General features: G+C 44.2%; 1 protein-coding gene across 3 annotated transcripts in view; it reads right to left on the bottom strand.

Annotated features, from left to right (window-relative positions):
* LOC147708585 (zinc finger protein 212-like) overlaps positions 1 to 26068 on the bottom strand; it is a 152011-nt gene that overhangs the window by 102346 nt on the left and 23597 nt on the right. For all 3 annotated transcript variants that reach the window (XM_086927259.1, XM_086927260.1, XM_086927261.1), the window contains exon 4: positions 9748 to 9858. In XM_086927259.1, the coding sequence (XP_086783385.1) occupies positions 9748 to 9858 (111 nt within the window). The remainder of the gene's footprint in view (positions 1 to 9747; positions 9859 to 26068) is intronic.

Genomic DNA, 26068 nt, shown 5'->3' with positions numbered 1-26068 from the left:
GGTCACACAAAAAGATATGTATATATATGTATGTATAATATATATGCATCTCAACCTAAATGCTTTTAAATGTTATTAGATGACAATTAAACATTTTGCATAATATATAGCAATTTGAAATTGTGGCGTAAATGCCATATTGACCCCATTTGTACAGTTCATGAATAATATAATAAGTGAATAAAAGTTACTAAAAAGTGCTCCCTAATCGTGTAAATGAAAACACATCTACATATATTCTCCAAACAACTTGAGGAATTCCAAATAAATGTGCATAATTTATATATTTTTTTATATATATAGTACAGTCATATTTCTCCTGTTACCCCGCTCAATATGTCACATAATTTTCATCTATTTATTAACTTTTGCAGTATGGCTCCTACTTGGGCCATTACTCTATGGGATCGGTTTACTGAAATGCAAATCCTATTTGTTAGCTAATGCTATTTATACTCTTCTAATTACCTTTATGTCCCTTTTCTTAATAAATAGTTAAAGTGAGATTGTGCGACAGTACTTCGGATTAAAGTGACTAGCCAATAAAGTGCAAATATGAAGACAATTGTAATTCAAGTTTTTCAGGTGTGCAAACATATGCATTGTAATTCAAGTTTTTTTCAAGTGTACAAACATACGCTATGTGCTGGTAAATTCATCTGGTAAGGATTCTATCAAAGTTTTTAGAACATATAAGTGCATTTGGAAAAGACCTTTTAAAACAAGGTATAAATAGCAAATACAAAAAAGTCCTGCTTAAAATGACCAGAAATAAGACAAAACGATAAAAACTACCCTATGTCTAAAAGCCAATCACTAAAAACAAGCCCAAAAATAGTTCTGTGCATAAATATTGTTCATTTGACAAAAATAGGGTCTACGTTTTCATCATCTCTTACAAATTTTACATAAAAACTATTTCATACCAAATTCATTTTTCATTTTAGTGGTTTACAAATCTGCAGTTATATGCTAGAGAAGGGTAGAATTGGCAATCTAGAAAAGTGTAAATATCTTCCGTTACGTTAAGCCCTCCTGGAGACTTAGAGTCAAACTCCAATATTTAGCTAGCCTCCAGGCGCCGCAAATTTGCTTCTCTATCCCCCCCCACTTTCTGTCATGGGTATAGCTTCAATGGCAAAATAACGCAGATGTTTTGGATTGCTATCATGTACTGTATGGAAATGCCTTGCAACTGGGTAATTCTGATCTTTGTTAATTATTGCCCTTAAGTGCTGCAAGATACGTTTGTGGACTATCAGTTTAGAACTGCCTATATACTTCAGATGGCAATCACATTCCAAAACATAAACACAGTATTCTGTCTTACATGTTAGGTGTTGTTTGATATCCTTAACTGTTTCGGAAAAAGCAGTAGTATAGGTTTTTGATTTAATCCCAAACTAGCAGGCCTTACATGATAGAAATTTAAAAAATCAATTTCTTGTTGTCAACCACATATCTTTCCGGTAGCTCTCTTGACTATTCTTGGCCAGCATGTTCCCCATACACATTGATTTTCTAAAAGAGATAGGTGGATTAGAAGGCCTTACGTCACCTATCACAGGATCATCCTGGGTAAAGTGCCAATTACGTCTGATGATGCTCCTCAATTCTTTCTCCTTTTTTGAGTATGTTAAAATAAGCCTAACAGGTTGTGTATTCTGTTCTACAGCCAACTGGGGGGATTTTGATTTATAGACAAGGAGATCCTCCCTAGTTCTCACTTGATATTTTCTCATTGGGGCATCCACTATTTCAGTGCTGTAGCCCCTGGCTAGAAATCTGGCACGACTCTAAATTTGTTTGATTCTCGCATCTTCTGGATCACTACAGATGCAACGGATACGGAGCAACTCTCCATAGGGGATACCCCTGATTAAGTGTGAAGGGTGTGCACTTGACGCGTGCAAAAGCGTATTGCCTCCAGTCAGTTTTCTAAAAAAGGTAGTGGTTAAGACATTATTTTCTGTTAAGATTTCAACATCTAAAAAGGTCACTGAGCGCTTACTGCTGGTAAAAGTAAATTTGAGATTAAAATAATTTTGAATAATTTCATCTATGAATTCCAAAGGACTTTCCTCACTTCCTCGCCACACAATAAAAAGATCATCTATAAAACGCATCCAGAAGACAATACTTGTGGTGTATACATTTTCATATTTGCTCATGAGGAACAGTTCCTCCCACCAGCCCATGAATAAACAGGCGTAGCTCGGGAAGAAACTGGCCCCCATTGCGACACCTTGAATCTTTGGTAAAACTGGCCATTAAAAAGGAATACGTTGTTTTCCAAGCTAAAAAGTAACATGTCAAACAACATACGGGTGTGTTGTGCATACATCATAGGTCTTGTGTTAAGAAAGTACTCCACAGCTCTCAGCCCATCCTGATGTCTTATACACATGTATAAAGAACATACATCCAGTGTTACAAGCAGTAAATCAGTATCCCGGGACAAATCTTGATCCAAGAAATCACTGGTATCCTGGACATATGACTTTAGTTGTTTCATGTGCACCTGTAAGAAATAATCAATGTAGCTGGAAAGGTTTTCTAGTGGCCCATCACACGTTGCAATGATTGGCCTGCCTGGCGTTGCATTCATGCTTATGTGGACTTTTGGTATAAAATAAATATATGGCACCAATGGATGTTCTTTCTTAATACATTTATATTCCTCCTAACTCAAAAGTCCCTAACTCTTCCAAGCCAACAGATTCTTAAACAGGGAGTCCTGAGTCCTCTTGCATTTAAGTGGAGTACTTTTTCTATAACAGTGAACATCATTTAACTGACTGTATACTTCCTTTAAATAGTCTTTTGTGGGCCAGAGGACAATATTTCCACCCTTATCAGAGGTTCGTATTACCACATCTTCCTTTTGCAATTTTAAGATCAGTTGATTATATTTTCTTTCACTGTTGGTGTATATTCTTTTGGATCTATTTGTTGCGGGTGTTAATTTCTTGATCTGTCCCAATACATGGTCACTGAAAGAATCCAATCCATCAACTGCTGCTAGGGGGACAAACTTGGATTTCATTTTAAATAGCGTTTCAGGCCTACTCTGTCCACACAGTGACGTGGTGTCTTGGCTATTTGATTGTTCTCCATTTGCTAACTGTCACAGATCTTGATCTGCAAGCTGACCCCTATTCTTTCAGCCTCCACCCTACAAACCATCGTCTCTGCTACAGTCATCTCGAGGCTAGACTATGGCAACCCTCTGTATCTTGGTTTGCCACAGAAGTTGCTGAGGAAGCTGCAGGTCGTGCAGAACGACGCAGCTAGACTGATTTTTTCTCTACCGAGAAATTCACATGCAACCCCACTCCTTTGGAAGCTGCACTGGCTGCCTGTGAAGCTCAGGGTTCAGTTCAAATGTCTCTGTGTGGCCCATAAGGCACTCTTTGGTAAAGCCCCAGAGTACATTAAGCAGCGCCTGAGGAGGTATGTTCCCGGCAGAACTTTGCGCTCAGGTCAGGCCTCCAATCTGACTCAACCCAGCTTTAAACTAAAAACTAAAGGAGGCAGAGCCTTCTCTGTGATTCTTCCGCAACTTTGGAATGAGCTACCGGCCAGTCAGAAGGAAGATTCACAGCTACTTTCCTTCAGGAAGAAACTGAAGACGTACCTATTTAAAAAGGCAATACTTCCGGCCTAATCAGAGATGGCAGAGGGTTTCGGGGTGACAGTATGTTATGTTCTTTCTGTTTAAGCACTTAGAGACCGGCGGTGATAGGCGCTATACAAAAACTTTATAACATAACATAACATATAAATGAATGTCCGAGACCACCAGCCCCGAAGACTCACCGGTGTTAAAGTAGTTAAGGATATTGGATCAATGGAAGGACTTTGTAAATAAAACTTTTTGAGTTTAAGTTTGTGTATGAATTGATATACATCAGCCCTTGTTCTGGTGTACTGGAAGTTGGACTCTGGGCAGAAGGATAGTCCAAGGGAGAGTAGCTGTGTTTCTGCTACTGTCAGATTGATGTTAGCCAAATTCACAATAGTATTTGCCTCCTGTTTTTCTAATGCACTGTCAGAGCATTGCTGTTCTTCAATGGAATTGGCTATTTTCCTTTGGCTCGACCCCGGCCCCGCTTCTTGGGCACTCCATTTCCTGCGGGCCTAGCGTCTCCCCCGTCTCCTTTGGGATTTAGTTTGTGACCATTCCTTGGTTGTGTGGTAGTAAAGTGTCCCTCCTTCCCTGCTTTAAAATGTCCAATTCTTCCCCCAATGTGAGTTTAATTCCATGCTCCATATTTATTATGGCACCTTCATTCTCCGATTCACTTTCGGGTGCCGAGCTTAACTCTGACATTGAGGATAATTCTACACGCTGTTTGTTTGTTCTGTTTTCCCACTGCATGCGCTTATTTGATGTGGCTGCCCTTAATGAGTCGTAGCGCCGAGCAAAAGTAAAGATTTTACCATTAGCATAGTCGACACGGTCTCTATTGAATTTATACGCTTTGCGCACCTTTTTTTTTTTCTTCCTCTTTCGCCAATCTGTTTGTCATTTCTTCCCTCATATTCTGTCCCAGCCGGGACTCACCTTCCTGCTGTCTGATTCTCTCCTCTAGGGCTTCAATTTTAGTTTGCAACTCTGCCCTATCAATTTCAGCGTACTTCAACAGTATTTGTACCAGTCTTCTTGACAAATCGAGGTTACACTCACCCCATTCTGCCATCATCAGGGGGTTTGGCGCCTCATAACTGGGAGCTATCATAATACGCAGCCCCCTAGGGATTCTACCTACATCAAGGTATCTCTTCATATATATATATATATATATATATATATATATATATATATATTAGAGACCTACAATCCCGGGATACAATGTACTAGTCGTTGTAAAGTCCGGATTTTTCAAGAAGACATATTCCATTTATTGGGTCTGGTGGCAGCAGGGCTGGCCTTTAGCATGTGTGAGCTGGGCCCACAGCCAAGGCACCAAGCTCTAGAGGGTCGCTGGAGCGTCCTGCAGCGTTCTTCCTATAGCCCAGGTCCAAAGAGTTTAAACTCTTTTACTGAAAACTGCTTCCATCATTGTCTCTTTTTGTTTTTCTTTTCATGGAGCTCCTTAATTTTACCCCCCTTGCTTTTCTCCTACTCCTCCCAAATTTTCAATATTAAAAAGAAGACTGGTGGGGAAGCCAAGGTTTGCTTTGCCCCGGGCACTCTCTGAAGCAGATGCCGGCTCTGGTTGGCAGCTATTCAGTGAGTCATTTCAATTATGTACTACTAGCAAGGCCACGATAATTATGCTATTGTAGGGCTGGAGTAATTTTCGCATAGTTCTAGATTTGCCGGACTTTTCACATCATCCATGATCTGCCGCAGAATCTGCAGATTTTAACAAAAAATGTGTTTCTAGCTCAAACGGTTCAAAAATGACAAAAAATGTAGCAACGTATTGCCGTGGTGGAAGAGTGCAAAGTTGGACTCATCGCCTTTCTATTGCTTATGGCTATATTTGGGTGTTAAACTGGTGCTAATAAGGTACAACCAATGCAATACAGTTTTACCAAGTTTAAAAACGGTAATGAAGTAATACTGCTTCAAAATGTACTGCATTATGCCGCATAATGCGCCTTTTCTTGCCACATAATTTACTCAATCTTGCTGCATAATTGGGCCTTCTCCTGGTGCATAATTCCAGTGACCCTGGCTACTAGAGAGTGGCCAGTTCAACTCCACTAGTGTCTTTATTGTATTGTACTGCATTATAATTGCTTTTACATGGCGCTTCATTCCTTTTCCTGGTAAATCGATTGTACACTGCAGCTCAGAGGAGTGCTTGCTTGGAAGAGGGTTGCATTCCAATGTGGTGTGCGTGGGAAGAATGTTGCTGCTGTGCGAGATTGACCAGAGTGATGCAATAGGTCTCGCATTTGTGAGAGTTTGAGCTATTGGCATTGAAAATAACAATGCCTTTTATGTATGTGTTTTAAAAACTTGCAAGCTGTCGTAAACACCCATTTTTATACTTATAGTCGTTGCTTACGAGAACCAAGGCTGGCAGTAACTGCACCTCGTTTGCTGCCAGAATTGCTTGTCCTAAGCAAGGACTACAAGTACAAAGTGCTTATTTACGCACTGATTTCAGGTTTTCAAACACACATAAATAAAAGGTATTGTCATTTACAATGCCAATAACTCAAACTCTCGCAAATGCGAGACCTATTGCATTGCAAATGATTGTTCTACCAGTTGTAGATCTAACTAATTCATGGATTAGGGTAGTGGTTTTGAACAGGTATTGCATGATTTAGCTCAGTGATTTATGTACCGATAAATACATATGATAAACTGAACAATAACAGGCGCTGTATAACTTGGGATACTAGTGCGTGTATGGGAGTGAAATATATTTTCAAGTACACCTTAAAGATTGGTATGTACAAACTACATCCCCCATGCTATTTCTCGTGTTTTCTTGAAAAGCAGTTGGCCATCTGTAGTCCATGGAAAGAGTGACTTAATGCTATACAATCCTGGAGAAGTACTTCTCAATGTATTTTATTAATGAAACCCAACTACAACACACATATTTCCCAATTCTTAATCTCTTTACATGGACTAATATAAACAGCGTAGCTTCGATTGTCAAAAGGGGTAGGTAGGCGAGACCTTTCCCTAGCATTCTTCTCCATGACTGATTAAAAAGTAGACAAAATGTGCATGGTATTTGCATGTTTTCTGGTTAGGATCTGTGCATCTGTACGTGTTTTTAGGTCTCGCCTAGACGAAGCAAAAGCGAAGCTTTTGCGTCTAGGGCGAGACAACTTATGCAATCACTTTCAGGGGAATGAGGACAGCAGACTCTCACGAGCTTCTCCTGCCGGAGATTGTAGCTCGTGAGCGCGCACGTCGCCGTGCCTCATAATCCCATGCACAGAAAGGCTCCCGCACGCATGCGCACATACACACACTGCATACACACACACGCACCCCCCCTTAAAGAAAGGCTCACGCACGCATGCGCACATACACACACTGCATACACACATACACACACGCCCCCCTCCTTAAACAGACACACGCGCAGACAGACGCACGCACGCACAGACACACTCCAACAGACACAGACGCGTACACCCCACCCCCACTCACCCCTCCTCTCCCTCAACACACTCACCTGTTCTGGCGGTGCTCGGCGGCGGTTCTGGCTCTCGGGCGGCGGTAGCGCTTTGCGGGGCTCTCTCACCACATTGGGGCCGCGCTGCGATTGGCTGGCTGCCCAACAGCTTCCGGGTCGTCGCAGGCAGCGCGGCGGCCTGGCGGGGACTCTACAAACTCCTGGGCGTTTTGCCCATGGTGTCCGCCGTTCGTGAGTGTGTCGCGGAAGCACCACTCCTGGAGCCAGAAGAGCAGAGCAGGTCATCCGCACCGGCGCTCACACTGGTGATGAAACACTGCAGATAAATGACCACTGTGCAATTGTCTATGCGCTATTACCAATGTTGCGACTCACCACAGCCTGAAGAATAAGATAGTAGGCGGGCAATCTGGTAAAGGCTGACACTGTAAATTATTGCATACACGGTCCTGCAATGCAGCAACAATGATTCCACGCCCACCAGCAGCAATAGTTGTGGCAGAGTGAAGGTTAAATAAATCCAGTGGATTGGCACTAAAAATCAAGACCGCAAGCGTATGACCATGTCGTTCTAGGCAAATGTCAATAGCAGCGGTAGCACCATCGGCTCCTCTCGGTATGGTGTATCAGGCGCCCCCACAGAGCCGGTCGAAAGGCGCTACACATGTATCCGGATACCACAGCTCCCGCAGCAGCGGTCCCCGTTCCTGTCCACAGCCACCCAGTTGTCCCTGATGACTGATCTTCAGCGGGACCGCTCAGTTAATAGTGACGCTGCAACACCACAATGTAGTATGGCAGTGGCGGGCATCCTGCTCCGTAACACCGGGACCAGTGCCACCGCCTATCAGAGGGCAACGGCATACACAGGGATAGTCCGTCTTATACTTTTTTAAACTCAGGTACAAACATTCCAGATTGCTCTTCAAACTTCACCCATACGTGCAACCGCAATAAAGCCACATTTCCATCTCCTACTGCTGATACCGATCAGGCAACAATTCTCTTTATTCTGGCAGCGCAGGCTCCGATTGAACCACAGGTAGTAACTGTTGGGACGTTGCACACCATTCCAGTTTGGATGGCGGCTACTTGGTAGTCTTTTAGAAGCAAGGTGTCAATGCATTCTAAAACATTCAACTTGAAAGGTTGCCTAAATGCTATATTCGCCTTAACTTCTCTGCTTGCCATGTTTTGTAATAAAGTTTCAGTTGTGCTTTGGTAATACTATGCAGTTAGAGGCCAGGAATTTACAAGTGTGTAAAATAAGAGGGGGTTGAAGACCCAGAGGCTTTGTGAGTTTATCAGCACAGTTCAACCTGCACGGTGTGAGTTTGTTACCACGCAGTAAAATGATACGCGGAATTTGAGTCGCGTTTCTTGCTACGTGATTCTGGGACATCCTGTTTATATTTAGAGTTTCCGTGGACGCTTTATTATATTTCTTAAACTTGTATGCACTGTATTCTTACGTCTTTCCTCAACGTGTATTTGGCTTTCAGTGTGTTTATATATTCTAATTGGGGGACTGTTTGATAAGGGATGCGCGTTCACATCTGCAACTTCAGGGCACTCGAGCTGTGCGGCCGGCTCTCAAGGATGTGTGAGATAGAGGACAGCCCCGCGCCGCACAGCATTACCCGTCAACCGCACGGATCAGCAGAGCGAGTTCAACCCAACAGCGGCACCTTATCGTGCCTCTTCAAGGGATGAGGCGATGCAAGGGTACCCTTTTCATCCGACAGCAGGCCACAGGAAAGCAGCTCCATCAAGCCCTCAGCCGATCTCGTAGTTGCACAACATTTGACGTCTGCTACTGTCCCACAGGAGCCGCCATCTTGAGGAATAAATGTGGCTGCCAATAATAATGCATAACTGGCTCGGAGAGTAACTCAAGTCTTAGCAAAACGTTCCTCTGTACTAGTGCAGCCCAGTCATTATCTTTGTTCCACTGGATGGTGGCAATGTAAGCAGGATATTTGACGGATTGTTATACCTTGACCGGCAGAGCAGCACTAAGGCGCAGCCATATTCCGTCAGGCTCTCTGTCGCCCCCAGCCATACTTCACTTTATGTCCATACATATATTTTTTTCATAAAAGCAAGTATTTTACTGGACAATCGTTTATTGGGGTTGCTGAATGTTTTTTTTTAGTCTGTTGCCTGTGTAAACTTTGCATCTACCTCCCCACCAAGAAGCCTTGGACAGTTCAACCTGCGCTACCACGGTAACACCGGTTTACAGGTTCTCATTATTAACTTACAAATCACTAATTCTTGACTTGTGTGTGTGGGTCTCTCTGTGTGTGCGTTTCGGACTCTGTGTGTGTGGCTCTGTGTGTGTGTGTGTGGGGGGGGGGCTCTCTGTGGGTGCAAATGCAATAGGTCTCGCGTTTGAGCGAGATTAAGGTATTGACATTATAAATGACAAAGCCATTTATTTATCTGTTTTCAAAACCAACACATAAATAAACATTTTGTCATTTACAATGCCAATAGCTCTAACTTTGGCAAAGGCGAGACCGTTGCATTGTAAATGCTTGTTTGTTGAAAGAGTGGCTTTGAGGAAGAATTTTCTAAACCTTACTTTCAGGTCAAAATGAATACAAATTTGAGAGTGGTCACTCACTTGGAGAGCAGTCGACGCTGTGCCTTCTCTGTGAGTCTTCGCTACTCATGGGGCACAAAGCTTCATTTTCTTTAGCTCTTAACGAAAAGACGGTTGTGACTATGAGAGGACCTGTTAACAAAAGGATTAAGAAAATACTATTAATCTACAATTGACCTGCAGTTTATGAAACATTATTCAAAGATTCTGCTAAGAATGCTCTAGAAAACATTTTATACACTTGTGCAGAAATATAGGCAAAGCAACACATTAGGTAGATGAGAATAGGCATGAGGAAAGCAGCATACACAATGGAATAGAGGCCGACAGGGAGAATGCTGTGTAGGCAGTAACAAAAATTAAATGCAATGAAAGATTTAATGTAAACATTTAATGTAAACATTTCTTGACATCTTATACGAGAAATCTGTGACAGAGACATGGAAGTCTACAGAATCAAAAGGTTCTAGATCTGTAGTACTGTCTAAGTAGAATTTTTTTCTATTCAAATAAAATCCCTTGCAGGCAACTCTCGCCCAAGCCTCCAAGGGTGTATTGGGTTTCCAACTTTTTTGTACACAACAGTGTAGGCAGTGAGGCAGGGATGTCACTAAATAATTAAAAAAAAAAACAACTACCAGGTGATGGATGTAATGCTTAAATAAATCTCAGCTACTGGCAGTTGCTGGGGGCAGCATTCTAGCGCATCGTTTTCACCCACCATGCCGCTTCAGTTTGGACCCAGCTATATAGAAATCGGTCTTGAGCCTTCTCCAATGTGACCAGTCCACCACAGACTGCTAAGCCAGGTCCTTCCTGAACCAGACCACAAGGAGCCCAAGGACAGTTTCACTCTGGCTGGGGCCATTCAGTCGGATGAGGCTTGTTTTCAGTGGCACAGTGAGCATGATACCTATGTCTGGGCATATCTATCCTACTTGGGGTGGTAACTACAAGAACAACAAGGTGATGTGTAGAATGCTTGAAATTATCTCAGCCACTGGGAATCGCTCTAGTCACACTCCAGTCCATAATTTCTCACCCACAATGCCACCTCAGTTAGGACCCAGCCATGTGCAAACCAGTTTTGACCCTGCTCCAACAGGAACAGTCTAGCCCGAACTGCCAGGCCACTCCCTGAACTGGACCACAAGCAAAAACCAAGACTGGTTTCACCCTAATTGGGGCTCTTACTTGGGTGTTGCTTGTTTCCTGGCCTGGCATTTTGGGCTGAACTGTTCCCATTGGAGCACGGTCCAGACTGATTCGCATATTGCTGTGTCAAAACGGAGGTGCATGGTGTGCAAAATAATAATGGCCTGGAATGCGACATGAGTAATTACCAATGACTGACATTCATTTAAGCTTTCCATCCATCACATTTTTGTATAATTTAGTTTGCCTCCCTAAGTGGAACAGGTAAGTCACTGGCATAAAGTTTTGCCTGGCTGATGAGCCCTAACTAGGGCAAAACCGGTAACAGGTTGCTTGTGTTTCTGTTCAGGGATGACCTGGCCTGGCACATTTGGGATGGACTGTTCCCATTACAGCAGGGTGAAGACTGATTTGCATATGGCTGGGTCCAAAATAGCGATGGCCTGGAATGAGCACCACTTTTTTCATATACATATTCTAGAAGTGGGCTCTCTGCGCACTGTGTCACTGGAACCAAGCTATACATGGCAACGAGCCCTAACTAAGGAAGGCCTGGCTGCCCAGGGTTGGACTTTTCTCATTTGAGCAGGGTGAAGACTGATTTGCATATGGCTGGGTCTAAACTGAGGTGGCATGTTGTGCAAAATAACGATGGACTGAAATGAGGCCTGAGTAATTACCTGTGGCTGTGATAAAATTCAAGCATTCAATCCATCCCTTTTTTGTACACTTAAGTGTCACCCATCACTTTTTTGTATTCTTTAGTGTGTCGCCCTAAAGTGGGATGGGATGACCAGATGTGGGTCCCTTGCACACTGTGTCCCTGGAACCAAGTTACACCTGGCTAATGAGCCCAAACAAGGGTGAAACTGGTCCAAGGTTGCTTATGTTCCAGCTTAGGGAGGAACTGGCCTGGCAGTTCGGTAAGACTGTTCCCATTGGAGCAGGGTCAAGATTGACTTAATTTTGGTTGGGTCCAAACTGAGGACACTTGGTGTGCAAAATAACTATGTTCTGGAATACAGCTTCTGTAATTACCAGTGTCTGAGATTAATTCAACAACAAGGGGTGGTGATGGACAGAGTTTCTGAATTAAGCAGAATACTCTCACCCAGTCAAGAGATCAGGGCTAGATCCAACACCGTTTTTTAGCTCACTGCACCATCCCAGCTCAGAACCTGGCTATATGCAAATTAGTCTGTTCCTGTCCCAGTGCATGATGGGAACAGGGCAAACCAAACTACCAAGCCAATTCTTACACTGGGAAGGAAACAAGCTTCCGGGGACCGGTTTCTGGCATTTCAGCCGTCGTCGGCCCTGCTTGCTTGAATCCTGATGGTGCAATGAGCAAGGGACTCACATCTGAGTATACCCTTCCACGCTTATGGTGGACAAAATATTTAACAACAAGGGGTGGTGATGGACAGAGTTTCTGAATTAAGCAGAATACTCTCACCCAGTCAAGAGATCAGGGCTAGATCCAACACCGTTTTTTAGCTCACTGCACCATCCCAGCTCAGAACCTGGCTATATGCAAATTAGTCTGTTCCTGTCCCAGTGCATGATGGGAACAGGGCAAACCAAACTACCAAGCCAATACTTACACTGGAAAGGAAACAAGCTTCTGGGGACCGGTTTCTAGCATTTCAGCTGTCGTCGGCCCGGCTTGCTTGAATCCTGATGGTGCAATGAGCAAGGGACTCACATCTGAGTATAACCTTCCACGCTTATGGTGGACAAAATATTTAACAACAAGGGGTGGTGATGGACAGGTTTCTGAATTAAGCAGAATACTCTCACCCAGTCAAGAGATCAGGGCTAGATCCAACACCGTTTTTTAGCTCACTGCACCATCCCAGCTCAGAACCTGGCTATATGCAAATTAGTCTGTTCCTGTCCCAGTGCATGATGGGAACAGGGCAAACCAAACTACCAAGCCAATTCTTACACTGGGAAGGAAACAAGCTTCCGGGGACCGGTTTCTGGCATTTCAGCCGTCGTCGGCCCGGCTTGCTTGAATCCTGATGGTGCAATGAGCAAGGGACTCACATCTGAGTATACCCTTCCACGCTTATGGTGGACAAAATATTTAACAACAAGGGGTGGTGATGGACAGAGTTTCTGAATTAAGCAGAATACTCTCACCCAGTCAAGAGATCAGGGCTAGATCCAACACCGTTTTTTAGCTCACTGCACCATCCCAGCTCAGAACCTGGCTATATGCAAATTAGTCTGTTCCTGTCCCAGTGCATGATGGGAACAGGGCAAACCAAACTACCAAGCCAATTCTTACACTGGGAAGGAAACAAGCTTCCGGGGACCGGTTTCTGGCATTTCAGCCATCGTTGGCCCGGCTTGCTTGAATCCTGATGGTGCAATGAGCAAGGGACTCACAGCTGAGTATACCCTTCCACGCTTATGGTGGACAAAATTTTTAACAACAAGGGGTGGTGATGGACAGAGTTTTTGGGCACTATAGGTGTGGCAGTGTATACTCAGACATGAGTCCCTTTCTCACTGCACCATCAGGATTCAAGCAAGCCGGGCCGAAGACAACTGAAATGCCAGAAACCGGTCCCCGGTAGCTTGTCCCCTTTCTGGTAAAGAATTTGCTTGGTAGTTTAGTCTGCCCTGTTCCCATGATGCACTGGGCCAGGGACAGACTGATTTGCATATAGCCAGGTTCTGAGCTGGGATGGTGCAGTGAGATAAATAACGGTGATGGATCAAGCCCTGATCTTTGGACTGGGTAAGAGTGGTCTGCTTAATTCAGACACTCTGTTCATCACCACCCCCTTTTCTGAATCTTTTTTGGCCACTATAGGTGAGGCAGGGTATACTCAGACATGAGTCCCTTTCTCACTGCACCATCAGGATTCAAGCAAGCCGGGCCGAAGACGGCTGAAATGCCAGAAACCGGTCCCCGGTAGCTTGTCTCCTTTCTGGTGAAGAATTGGCTTGGTAGTTTAGTCTGCCCTGTTCCCATGATGCACTGGGCCAGGGACAGACTGATTTGCATATAGCCAGGTTCTGAGCTGGGATGGTGCAGTGAGATAAATAACGGTGATGGATCAAGCCCTGATCTTTGGACTGGGTAAGAGTGGTCTGCTTAATTCAGACACTCTGTTCATCAACACCCCCTTTTCTGAATCGTTTTTGGCCACTATAGGTGTGGCAGGGTATACTCAGACATGAGTCCCTTTCTCACTGCACCATCAGGATTCAAGCAAGCCGGGCCGAAGACGGCTGAAATGCCAGAAACCGGTCCTCGGTAGCTTGTCTCCTTTCTGGTGAAGAATTGGCTTGGTAGTTTAGTCTGCCCTGTTCCCATGATGCACTGGGCCAGGGACAGACTGATTTGCATATAGCCAGGTTCTGAGCTGGGATGGTGCAGTGAGATAAATAACGGTGATGGATCAAGCCCTGATCTTTGGACTGGGTAAGAGTGGTCTGCTTAATTCAGACACTCTGTTCATCACCGGTATACAACTGTTACAACGAAGTTTTTACAACGCACTACCATTACAACGCAGGCATTACCACGCATACCATTACAACGCATTGCGCTGGGGGGCGCTCTAGGATAGGGAATAAGTATAATTTTATATCCAACACCTTCCCTAGTGTCCACGGGGACTGGAGTTGGAATATAAAATTATACTTACCACTATCCAGCACCTCTAAGCGCTATGCGTTGTAACGGTATTCGTTGTAAATACCGCGTTGTATTGGTATGCTTGGTAAAAGTATGCGTTGTAACGTCATACATCCTTCATCACCACCCCCTTTTCTGAATCGTTTTTGGCCACTAAAGGTGTGGCAGGGTATACTCAGACATGAGTCCCTTTCTCACTGCACCATCAGGATTCAAGCAAGCCGGGCAGAAGACGGCTGAAATGCCAGAAACCGGTCCCCGGTAGCTTGTCTCCTTTCTGGTGAAGAATTGGCTTGGTAGTTTAGTCTGCCCTGTTCCCATGATGCACTGGGCCAGGAACAGACTGATTTGCATATAGCCAGGTTCTGAGCTGGGATGGTGCAGTGAGATAAATAACGGTGATGGATCAAGTCCTGATCTTTGGACTGGGTAAGAGTGGTCTGCTTAATTCAGACACTCTGTTCATCACCACCCCCTTTTCTGAATCGTTTTTGGCCACTATAGGTGTGGCAGGGTATACTCAGACATGAGTCCCTTTCTCACTGCACCATCAGGATTCAAGCAAGCCGGGCCGAAGACGGCTGAAATGCCAAAAACCGGTCCCCGGTAGCTTGTCTCCTTTCTGGTGAAGAATTGGCTTGGTAGTTTAGTCTGCCCTGTTCCCATGATGCACTGGGCCAGGGACAGACTGATTTGCATATAGCCAGGTTCTGAGCTGGGATGGTGCAGTGAGATAAATAACGGTGATGGATCAAGCCCTGATCTTTGGACTGGGTAAGAGTGGTCTGCTTAATTCAGACACTCTGTTCATCACCCCCCCCCCTTTTCTGAATTGAGATTAATTCAAACATTCCATCCATCACTTTTTTGTATAATTTGCTAGATAATTTATAGGCATGCCTCCAGGGAGAAGTTATAACAGAACAATATTGTCTCAACCGGTAATCAAGGTGAGACCACGAACAAGTTTCGTACAGGATAAGGTGTTATTTGTAAGTAGTTGTAACAGCACTACAATACAATTTTACTTGAAGCAACCATAACTACCAAGTGTGCACTGAAAGTGCTAGTGACAATTGGTACCCTATTAACAAATTATTCTGATTTCATAACCTGATGCCAAAATAATGTATCCTGTCAATCCAACTGCGATCATTTGTATGAAATCCTTGATCCAACAATTCATTTTGACCTTTATTTCACTCTATGACGTGTACCTAATGGAAAGGTTTAATAATTTCTCGATATAACACATTTCAAAGCATTAACAATGTTAATTGTCAAACCTGGTTTGGACGATTTATTCAACTCCATGGATCTTTGTGACACACTGTATAACAGAATGATGGTCGCGAAACTGAATGTGATTTACTGTATGTAATTTAAATGTCACGCTTTCACTCTGTGCCTTAACTTATCACGCCACCATCTTACCTCTGGCGCCTTCTTTTGTCTAATCTTCCCGGGGCACCAGGAGTGGCTTCACTGCGCCCGTGCTAGTTTATTTTCTCTTGCCCACGTGACCAACGCTACCGACCTTCCCTCACGGTGTCCCTAGGCCGGCTCACAGCACGCTCTGCTTAACTCGTCCGTTCCAAATCCATGTGTAGCGCTAAAATCCTCGCTTGCACTCTGATTCACTCTATTCCACGCTGAATATCCTGCCTTTTCACATCCAGGTAAGGCCCGCACAGTCCCTGCTCCCCTTGCTATCCCACCGCCCTATCAATATTCTGACATCGCTTTCTACCTTACTTTGTAAGTCCATCCTGCCTCCTGAGATTATTGGAACTCCACCTGAACTACAGCAATTCAAGCATTCAGGTGTGCTCGTGACCGCATCATGCACTTTCCCTTCACCCCCCCCTCACCCCCTCCCATGCAGCCTTTACATTGCTGCTCCTTGCGCCATCTACAGGTCCGGGCACTAGGATACCTTCTACCTCTGAACATCGAATTCCCTTGTCAGAGTGCCCACAGGTATTTAATACCATTGTTCCTGTCGCCTCACGCTCCACTCAGTTTTTTTCTGGCCACTGAGGGCCATTTCTTGATTTTCCTTTCTCCTTTTCTGCCACCAGTTGTCCCCCTTGGACCCCCTACTTCGCCAGAGTATTACGGCCCCACCCCTATTGTCTGGATTATTGCAGCATTACCTTTCAGGTAGTTTCTCCTCCTTTACCTGCCCTCTATACCTCTTACTTATGTCCAGTGCCTCCAATTCTTAATGTGTCCCTTTTCCCCCCCTCTCCCTCTCCCTCTCCTCTCTGTACAGCACTATACTGGATTTAGTAACCATTGTCCTGAAGATGGCCTGTAATTAAACAGGTCGAAACACCAGACAACTCACTGCTAACTGTGGCGTTTATGTGGTCAATCAACTCAGTCTGAATCCTAATACTTTACTTGTATATATCTGCCGTGTATAATTGACCAAATAACTACTTGTTTTTACTGTTTTTTCGCCGTTCACGCTGTTCTCTCACCTCTGTGTCATTGCGCCATTCACCATCAATAGCACGTTCAGTTCACACTTGGTAGTTAGGGTTACTTCAAATGAAATTATACTGTACTGCTGTTACAACTACTTACAAATAATACCTTATCCTGTACGAAACCTGTTCTTGGTTTCCCGTCCTTTTTTCTCCTCCCTCAAGTGTTTCATACACTCTTTGCAATTGCCATTGCTAATGATTACCGATTCAGACACTGTTGGTCCGTTATACACTTCACCCGGTCTCAACTGGGTTAACGAGTTTACTCTTGTACTTTGTATCCCCCACCAGGGAGAAGTCAGGCTCAGGCTCCCTGCAGGGTTGGGCGTATGTTTAACCTAGAATGATTGAAAAACACAGAAATTCACTGAGGAAAAAAAACAAAGGATAAAGTGACATTATAGTTAGGTGTTGAAAGAGATAAGAATTGATAGTTACACTTCCGACTGTCCTGGGGAAAGGGAGTTGGGTAGTTCAGTTATTTTGGGGATGTTTGCTGGGGACCAGGCGTGTCTGGGGAACTTGGTTAACTTGTACTAGGACGATAGTTTTTCAATGGGACCCAACATAGACTACAAGTGCATCTCCTGGAATGTACGTGGGATGCACTCCATGGTAAAGCGGCATAAAATACATGCATTTCTGGTGCGCAAACGGGTGCAGATTGAGCTAGATTGCGCTACTGCAAGAAACATATAACTGCAAAAGAAGGAGCTGCTTTGATACGCAGATAGCGGGGCAATTATTTTATACGAGTTACTCAGCTTTTTTCAGAGGAGTACTGATTTGGGTGAGGGCAGGGGTTCCCTTCCAATGCACCATGGAATTTGTTCTCCCGAATCGGAGAGATGTAGTGGTACTGGGTAATCTAGACGGGCGGGATGTAACAATTGTGAGTATATATGCCCCAAACATAGAACAAGCTTCATTCCTGGCAGACATTTCTAGATCATTAGAACATGCACTGACAATGTTAGTACTTTTGGTTGGGGCGAGACTCCAATAGTGTTGAGGACGTGGGGCTTGACAGATCTTACCCAATCCTACCTGACTAGCCTGCTCACAGGGTGGCAAGAGCAAAGAAGAGATTGGCAACAGCAATTGACTCTTGGAGGGCACACCACCCAGGGGAACGGGACTACTCATTCTTTTCCTCAATGCACGACCTACACGTCAGATTAAATGCCATTCTGTGCACTCCTGATGTGCACAGGCACATACAGAGTAGTGAATACTTGGCACACACGGTCTCAGACCATAATCCTTTGCTAGTATGCCTTAGCTGGTTCAGGATTAGGGCAACTATCCCAACATGGCACCTTAAGCCGAAGGCATTGGAGGGTCAGGTGGACCAGGCTGAGATCCGTGCAGCCATAGAACAGTACTTTGTAGAGAATGAAGGGACCGCCTCCAACATAATGACAGAGTGGGAAGCGTTCAAGGTGGTGATTAGGGGACGATGCATCTCTGGATGCAGTAGGAGTAAGAAGGACTCTACTAAAGGAAACGCTGGATGCAGAGCAGAGGCTGCGACAGCTTGAACGTGATAGGCCCGAGAATGCAGAAAAGCAAAAGGATGTATTAGAGGCCAGAGAGGAGGTGGCGGGGCACGTAGAAAGACTGTGTTGCTTTGATTACAAGAATGATATGGCTAAGGCTCATGCAGAAAGGGACACACCTGGGGCCCTATTGGCCTGGTTGGCCAATCCGGCCAAGAGGGGATCAGTTATTTTAGAACTGAGAGATGACCAGGGAGGGACTTTGTATCGAAACCAGGATATTAACCAGCATTTCTGTAACTATTATGCCAGACTGTATAAAAATAATGCTTCCCCTACAGTTGCAGAACTTGATGAATATGTAAAAAGTGTTGAGCTGCCACAAGTTTGTGAAGAGGAGGCGGAAGCCCTGGGACGAGAGATTGACCTACATGAGTTACGGAGCGCTATTAAGGCCTTGCTAGAAATAAGACGCCAGAAACTGATGGGTTTCCTATAGAATTTGATGCCACGTATATAGACTTGCTGGGCCCCTGACTGGTAGCGCTATATAACCAGGTAAAACAGGAGGGGAAATTGCCAGGGTCCACTAGGGAAGCCCTGATTATCCCATTGCTGAAACCAGGGAAGCAGCTGCATGACAAAACAGCATATAGGCCACTATCAATGCTTAATCTTGACTACCAGATACTGAGCCGGATACACGGCTATTACCACACATGACCACTCTCATACACTGGGACCAGGCTGGGTTTATACCAACAAGGAATACAGCAATGAATGTGAGGAGACTGCTAAGAGTGTTAGGGGCTGACTCTTATTGCAAAGGAGAGGCGACTATCTTGACAATAGACATCGAGAGGCATTTGATTGCCTCAAATGGCCGTACCTGTTCAGGGGGATGCGCGCTTTCGGATTAGGGCAGGGATTTGGAACATGGACAGCTCTACTATATAGAGAATCAACAGCCCGGGTTCGGACAGGAAAGATTATATCACGGTGGTATGCAGTAGAGAGAGGAACAAGGCAGGGATGCACCCTATCATCACTACTGTTTGCAATAGCCATGTAGCCGCTGGCCGCCAAAGCCAGGTCTGGAACTTGGTACAGCGGGCTGCAGGTAGAGGGACATATCCATCACATAACGTTATGCCCTGATGATTTGATTCTATTGCTACAAAATACAAAGACAGAATTGGAGGGCACTAAAAACCTATTTTTAGACTTGGAAAGGATAGCCGGCCTCAAGGTGAATTGTCGAAAGTCAAGTTTATTCCTCACCATGCAGGGGCTGGAGAAACCTCAGACGGCGGAGGGAATTGTTTGGGAAGAGAGAAGCATCCCATATCTAGGGGTGCACATCTAACACGATAAAACAGATCTCCTGGAGGGCACTGTGGGGAAGATTATATGAGGAACGAAAGCTAATTTCAAAGTCTGGGGAACCCTCCCCCTTTTGGTGGCGGGCAGGACGTCCCTGCTAAAGATGATAACCCTTCTGAGACTCAACAACTTGGGAGTTCCACCAATAAGGATCCCTGCGGTTCGGTTCAAACAGCTCCGCACAATGGTGACGGAATTCCTATGGGGGGTAGGCAGGAGGACAGTGGCTTTGACAACCTTAATGAGGCCCAAGAGGGAGGGGGGACTGGTGGTGCAGGATTTTGAATACTACTACATAGCAGTTCAACTGCAATGGCTGACGAAATGGGTGTCCTGCCAACTTCAGGGAACAATACAGAGAGGCGATGGATGCCCAGCCCCAGATCTCCTTTCCAGAATAGTACTGAAACTACCTATATCAGAGAGAGAGGTGAACGCGGAAGCCCATGTGGCCCACAAATGCTGGATCAGGAGGTCGCAGAGAGCTAAAGTGAAGCACCTGTATGCGCCGGAGATACCATTAAAATATTGCATGGCATTGCCTCATAGAGCGAACCGGAGGAAGCTAAGAGCATGGGAAGAAGCTGAAGTACTCACCATAGGACAAGTATATTAAGACGGCGTGTTATTACCATTTTCACACTTTAGCGAGCAGAATGGAATACCGGAGGGCGTTTCTTGCTTCATGCGGCCTTAACTGTAGCAATACGTAAGCATTGGGAGATGGGCCTAACTGAACCTGGGAAGATTAGGTTTGCCAATATGTGGTAATGGCAACGGGGACGTTTAGGGTGGTAATCTGCTTATATAGAAAACTGAGCTGTGCAGTACTTCTTTCACTTAGTGAACTACAACAGAAATGGGAAGAGGACTTAGGGGAACCCTTGGAGGATAAGGCATGGGGAGAGTTAACAAAGAGGGTCAGTAAGGTCACTAGAAAAGCCTGATTTCAGCTAGTTAATTTTTACATATTCCAATGGGCGTATCTTACCCCTGGGCGCATTAACAAGTATTTTAACACGGTCACTGCCATATGTCTAAGAATAAGATTACAAGCAAATTCCAAGATCTAAGCCTAGTAATAGCAAAACAAGATATCACCAGTCATTAGAAAACGAGGGGAGGTCCCAGCATAATTAGATGGAGAAGAGATTTTGAGCATTGGGCAGGTAGTGAAGTAACGGTCCGCATACAAAATGCTAGGAGAAGTGGGAGTGAGAAGGCACTAGAAGCAGCCAGAGCATCGGAGCCCTTTAACATTGCAATTGAAGCTGCTCAATGACATCTCAGAAGAGTGAGGACGAGAATTGTCAAGACGGATGGGTGATTTAACGTATTACGATGCATAGGTGGAGCAATGGGTGGACTGCGGAATAGGTTCCCAGCGAAGGTCTAAGTAGGACTTACAGGGTACAAAAGGATTAGACAGGAGCAACTGGAAGATATCCTAAGGCGGAGTGCTAGTGCTTCATAACCCAAGACAAGTCTGGTGGGAGGGCGGGGGGAGTTATTGTACAGAGGGGGAGGGGGGTCGCATTATTTATTGTCTTGTATGTAGGCATGTGCTCAACCAACATCTAATACCAAAGCTGCTGAAGCAATGGAGTTGGAGCATGTCACTCACATAGTAATCTCGAACTGTCTGTGTATCAGAGATGTATTTTCACTGGTTAGTCCGGTGGAGCCAGCACATATTTTGTATGATGCCTCATTTTTCAAATGATCAATAAAGTTTGTTTACAAAAAAAAATGTAATAGTTACAAATCAAAAAATAAAACCTGAAAGTCACCAGTCATAATGAAGTGAACTGACTATAAGTTGCACACCTTATAACCTCACATATTTCATCACTCATGACAAGTTACCTTACATCACTGATGACTTCTCAAATGATATCATTGACGACACCTCAAATGATAGTTTAGTACTACTACATAATAAGCAAAGTACATTTTGAGTGCATCTCTTATGGGTTGCAGAGGCACCTTTCGAAGTAAGTTGTGGCTTAAAGACTAATGTCCACATGCATCAACGTCAATTGCATTCGCAAACGGTGCGAATCGCAATTTTCGGCCGTTTGCGAATGCAATTGACTAAATTGGAATGCATCATGCATTTCGCAATTTTAGGAAATCGCAACCATGTTGCGATTTCTAAAATTGCGATTGCATTTAAGAAATCGCAATTTGATATTTCTTAAATGCAATGCATGATCATTTTTCTTTTGGGAATTCGCAATTTGGAAGGCGTAAATTAGCATGAAGTTGAACTTCATGCTAATTTACCGAAAACTTTCAAACATGCACTAGTTGCATATTTGAAAGTTTTAATTTACACACACACATGTCCTTGGGTCATGTGTGTGTGTAAATTGCACTCAAAGTTAAATTTCAGGGGTGCAGGGAGGGGTTCTTTGGACCCCCCCCTGCACCCTTGAAATTGCATTTAGACACCCAAATTGTGGTTTCTATCACAAACGACACCTCAACTACAGCAGATAAATTCAAAAACTGTATGCTGCAGGTTAGCCAATGGATGCAGAGAAACTGCCTGCAACTGAATGGTGACAAAAGTGAGGTCATGATACTAGGAGCAAGTAATGAAGTCTGGTCTCCAGAATGGTGGCCTGCTAATCTCAGCAATTGCCCATCCCCGGTCAACAAAGTGAAAAATCTGCGTATGACACTGGGCAACAGATTAAGGTTTGACGCCCAAACTAACAAACTAGTATCTACCATGTGGTACATCCTGAAAATGATCAGGAAGCTTCTGCCATACATCCCCACTGACTCCCGCAAAACTGTGGTCACAACGCAGCCTCTGTCGAGGCTAGACTATGGAAATGCCCTGTACACCGGGATGCAAGCCAAGCACATAGCAAAACTACAACGCCTGTAAAATTCAGCAGCAAGGCTGGTACTGGACATTCCCAGTTCTGAACCCATTTCGCATCACCTGGACACCTTACATTGGCTTCCCATGGTAAAAAGAATCAAATTCAAATCCGTCTGTCTAGCTCACAAAGCCCTTCAAGGCTCCGGTTCGCTGTTCTTGAGAACGCATCTCAAATCATACGAGCAACCTAGGGAACTCCCTCCAGCCAGGCGAAACTGATCCAGATCCCCTGCTTCAAACAGGTTAGGTGGGGAGGAAGAAGCTTCCTGCTACCCGCTGCCAAAGACTGGAACCGGCTCCCACTTGCAATCAAAAACAGCACCTCCCTGCTTTCTTTCAGGAAATCGGTAAAAACATGGTTGTTCACTTCCGGTTAGCGGTTTCTCACTCCTGCACCACTCTTTCTATACCTCCAGCGCCAAGAGGCCCACAGGCATATGTGCGCTTTACAAAACCATATATCAAATCAAATTGAGATTAAACACAGCTAGTGTCAGTTACAGAAGTACGTTTCAAATAGATTGTGTCTTAATTCAAATGCCTGCTACCAAAAATATGTTGGAAAAACTAGAGCGTCTCCTTACAATACATTATTCTCCTGTAGATTCATGTGTACATGCTGACATTAAAGAGTTCTCATTTAGAGCTATATATAATGTCTGTATAAACTGGAGATTTATAAAGTGCAGACATTTATTTCCAAAAGTTCAGTCAAAATGATAAGACATCATACATTGTTTTTTAAATATTTTACCTATGGGTAGTTCACTTACACAAGTTTCAAATTGTAGGATATTCTTAAGCATTATCAAAATGGGGCACACCATTCCGCTCATTTGAGGAATATGTGTAGAGTAGTTTTACATATTGGGCAGGGTTGTCTACAGAGCAAAGTAGTACATGCCTTAAACCTGGTTAATATACAGAAATGGACCTCTCCTCTTAAAATTTTAAGTCAGATGAGGTATTTAACAGACACAGCTCATTAAGGTAAATAGTAACCAAACACTGTTTTTAAATGGTTTTCAAGGTTTATTATGTTGCTGATCTGATTAATGTGTACTAAGAAATTGCATTCTTACACACCTAAATACCAGTATAAAAGAGGATATTATCTACTTATTGTAGGTAATTTCACAGATTTGCTTCATATTTTGCTTGTTGTGAAAGGGTACACTAATTAGTACTGCAAATGTTATCGAAAATAGGGTACAAGGTGTACCTTGCTGAATACCTTCAAGTATGAAAAGCTTATAGCAAACTGTCAAATCTGTTGATGATGTCATCAATTATATGTCATTTGAGCTGTCATCAGTGATGTCATTTAACATTTCATGAGTGACGTAATATGTGAGGTCATAAGTAGTGCATGGTGGAGGCACAAGTTATAGTTAGTTCAGTAAACTATAACTGGTTAATTTCAGTATTTTTTGTTTCTAAACATTTATCTTTATATTATTACAACACCTTATTGTAAAACCAGTTTACCTTTGTTTTTTCAGTGAATTTCTAGTTTTTTAAAGGTAAGTTAAAATCTTATTTCCTCATCTAACTATAATGTCACTTTAACCTTTGTTTTTTCAGTTAATTTTTGAGTTTTTTTCAATGGTAAGTGAGCCTTTAATACCCTATATAACTACAACAGCAGTTTAACGCTCGTTTTTTTTCAGTGAATTTCTAGAGGTTTTTTTAATGTAACATATACTTTTTTCACCATGCCTAACTATAATGTAACTTTAACCTTTGTTTTTTCAGTGAATTTCTGGCGTTTGTTCATAATAATCACGCAACTCCCTCATTGAGCATAGCTTTAGGCCGTGAGCAGCATACGGTTGGGTGCAGGGTTTGACAACTTGCCCATCTGCCCTGCGAGTGGCCAAACATCACTACGCACAGCCTTTGGCTATGCATGAAGTAGGGTTTGCGACAGGGCCTAACTGAGGCCAGGCCCTGCACCCAATTTCCTGTTCTGGTGACCAAACCTTGCTGCACATGGCCTTTCTTTGCATGTGGCGTGCCCAACCTCACAGGTAGCAAATCCTGTGCAGGCAGACAAACCCCCCACCCCACATTTTTATTGTTTTTTTTCATTTTTTGCTGTATCGCAGTACTCCTGCACTACTGCTCAAGAATCACCCGCCTTAACACAAGACTTTGCAAGTTTCACTTATTGATTCTTACGCTGACTCATGGTGCCACAGCTTCTGCTGATTTTCCCAGGTGGGCTCAAGACCCACAGCATGAAAACATTGCTTTTGACACCTGAAGATCTCTCTGGGTGCCACCCAAAAGTGTCAAGGTATCTCTACCTTGCCCCACTACTTGTTATTTTAATTTTAACTTCAGGACATGGGAACTGAGTCTCTGAGTTCTGTGATGGCAGCTGCAACATTTTTCTTGATATCGCTGCCAGCCAATCAGACAGCTCAGCTTCTGTGGGACTGAAATGTCCGACAGAGAAAAAAAACATTTACATCCAAACAGGTCACTCTATTTTAAACAAACATTTCTCGATAACGGCTGAACAGACTTACACCAAATAATGAACAAGCATTTACAATGCAATGGTCTTGTCCTTGTTAAAGTCAGAGCTATTGGCATTGCTCATGACATTATTTTAGTTTTAAAACCTAGAAATAAATGGCATTGTCATTTCCAAAGCAAATAGCTTAATCTCTCGCAAATGCGAGACCTATTGCATTTGCACCCACACACAGAGCCACACGCACCAACACACACAGAGCCACACGCACCCACACACAGAGCCACACGCACCCACACACAGAGCCACACACAGAGCCACACACAGAGCCACCCGCACCTACACACAGAGCCACACGCACCCACACACAGAGCCACATGCACCCACACACAGAGCCACACGCACCCACACACAGAGCCGCACACACCCACACACACAGAGCACGTGCCCTTCCATTCATGTGCACCATAATATTTGTGTAGAATTTGAATTTCGCATCATCTGGGTATAAACTCGCATTTTGGTGCGGTAGCCACGCTCCCTTATCCTGTACCAAACTGCTGTTGTCCCCACAAACATATTCACGACCCATGGACGCAAAGAGCCCTGCGTTAAGGAATGAGGTCTTCTGTGCGCTGTGTGACAAACTGGCGGTCACCCAACTGCCTACACCGGACTCTTCTGGGCAGGCAAAGGCGCCGTCACGGCGGAGCAATCTCTCACTTCTCTTCGCCCAGCAAGCTAGCGCCTCGACGCCCTATCACCAAGGTGTTCATG

The sequence above is a fragment of the Lissotriton vulgaris genome, chromosome 6 (genome assembly GCF_964263255.1).
Source record: "Lissotriton vulgaris chromosome 6, aLisVul1.2, whole genome shotgun sequence".
NCBI lineage: Eukaryota > Metazoa > Chordata > Amphibia > Caudata > Salamandridae > Lissotriton > Lissotriton vulgaris.
Note: the sequence above shows the minus strand (reverse complement) of the source record. Positions and strands in the feature narration are given on the sequence as shown.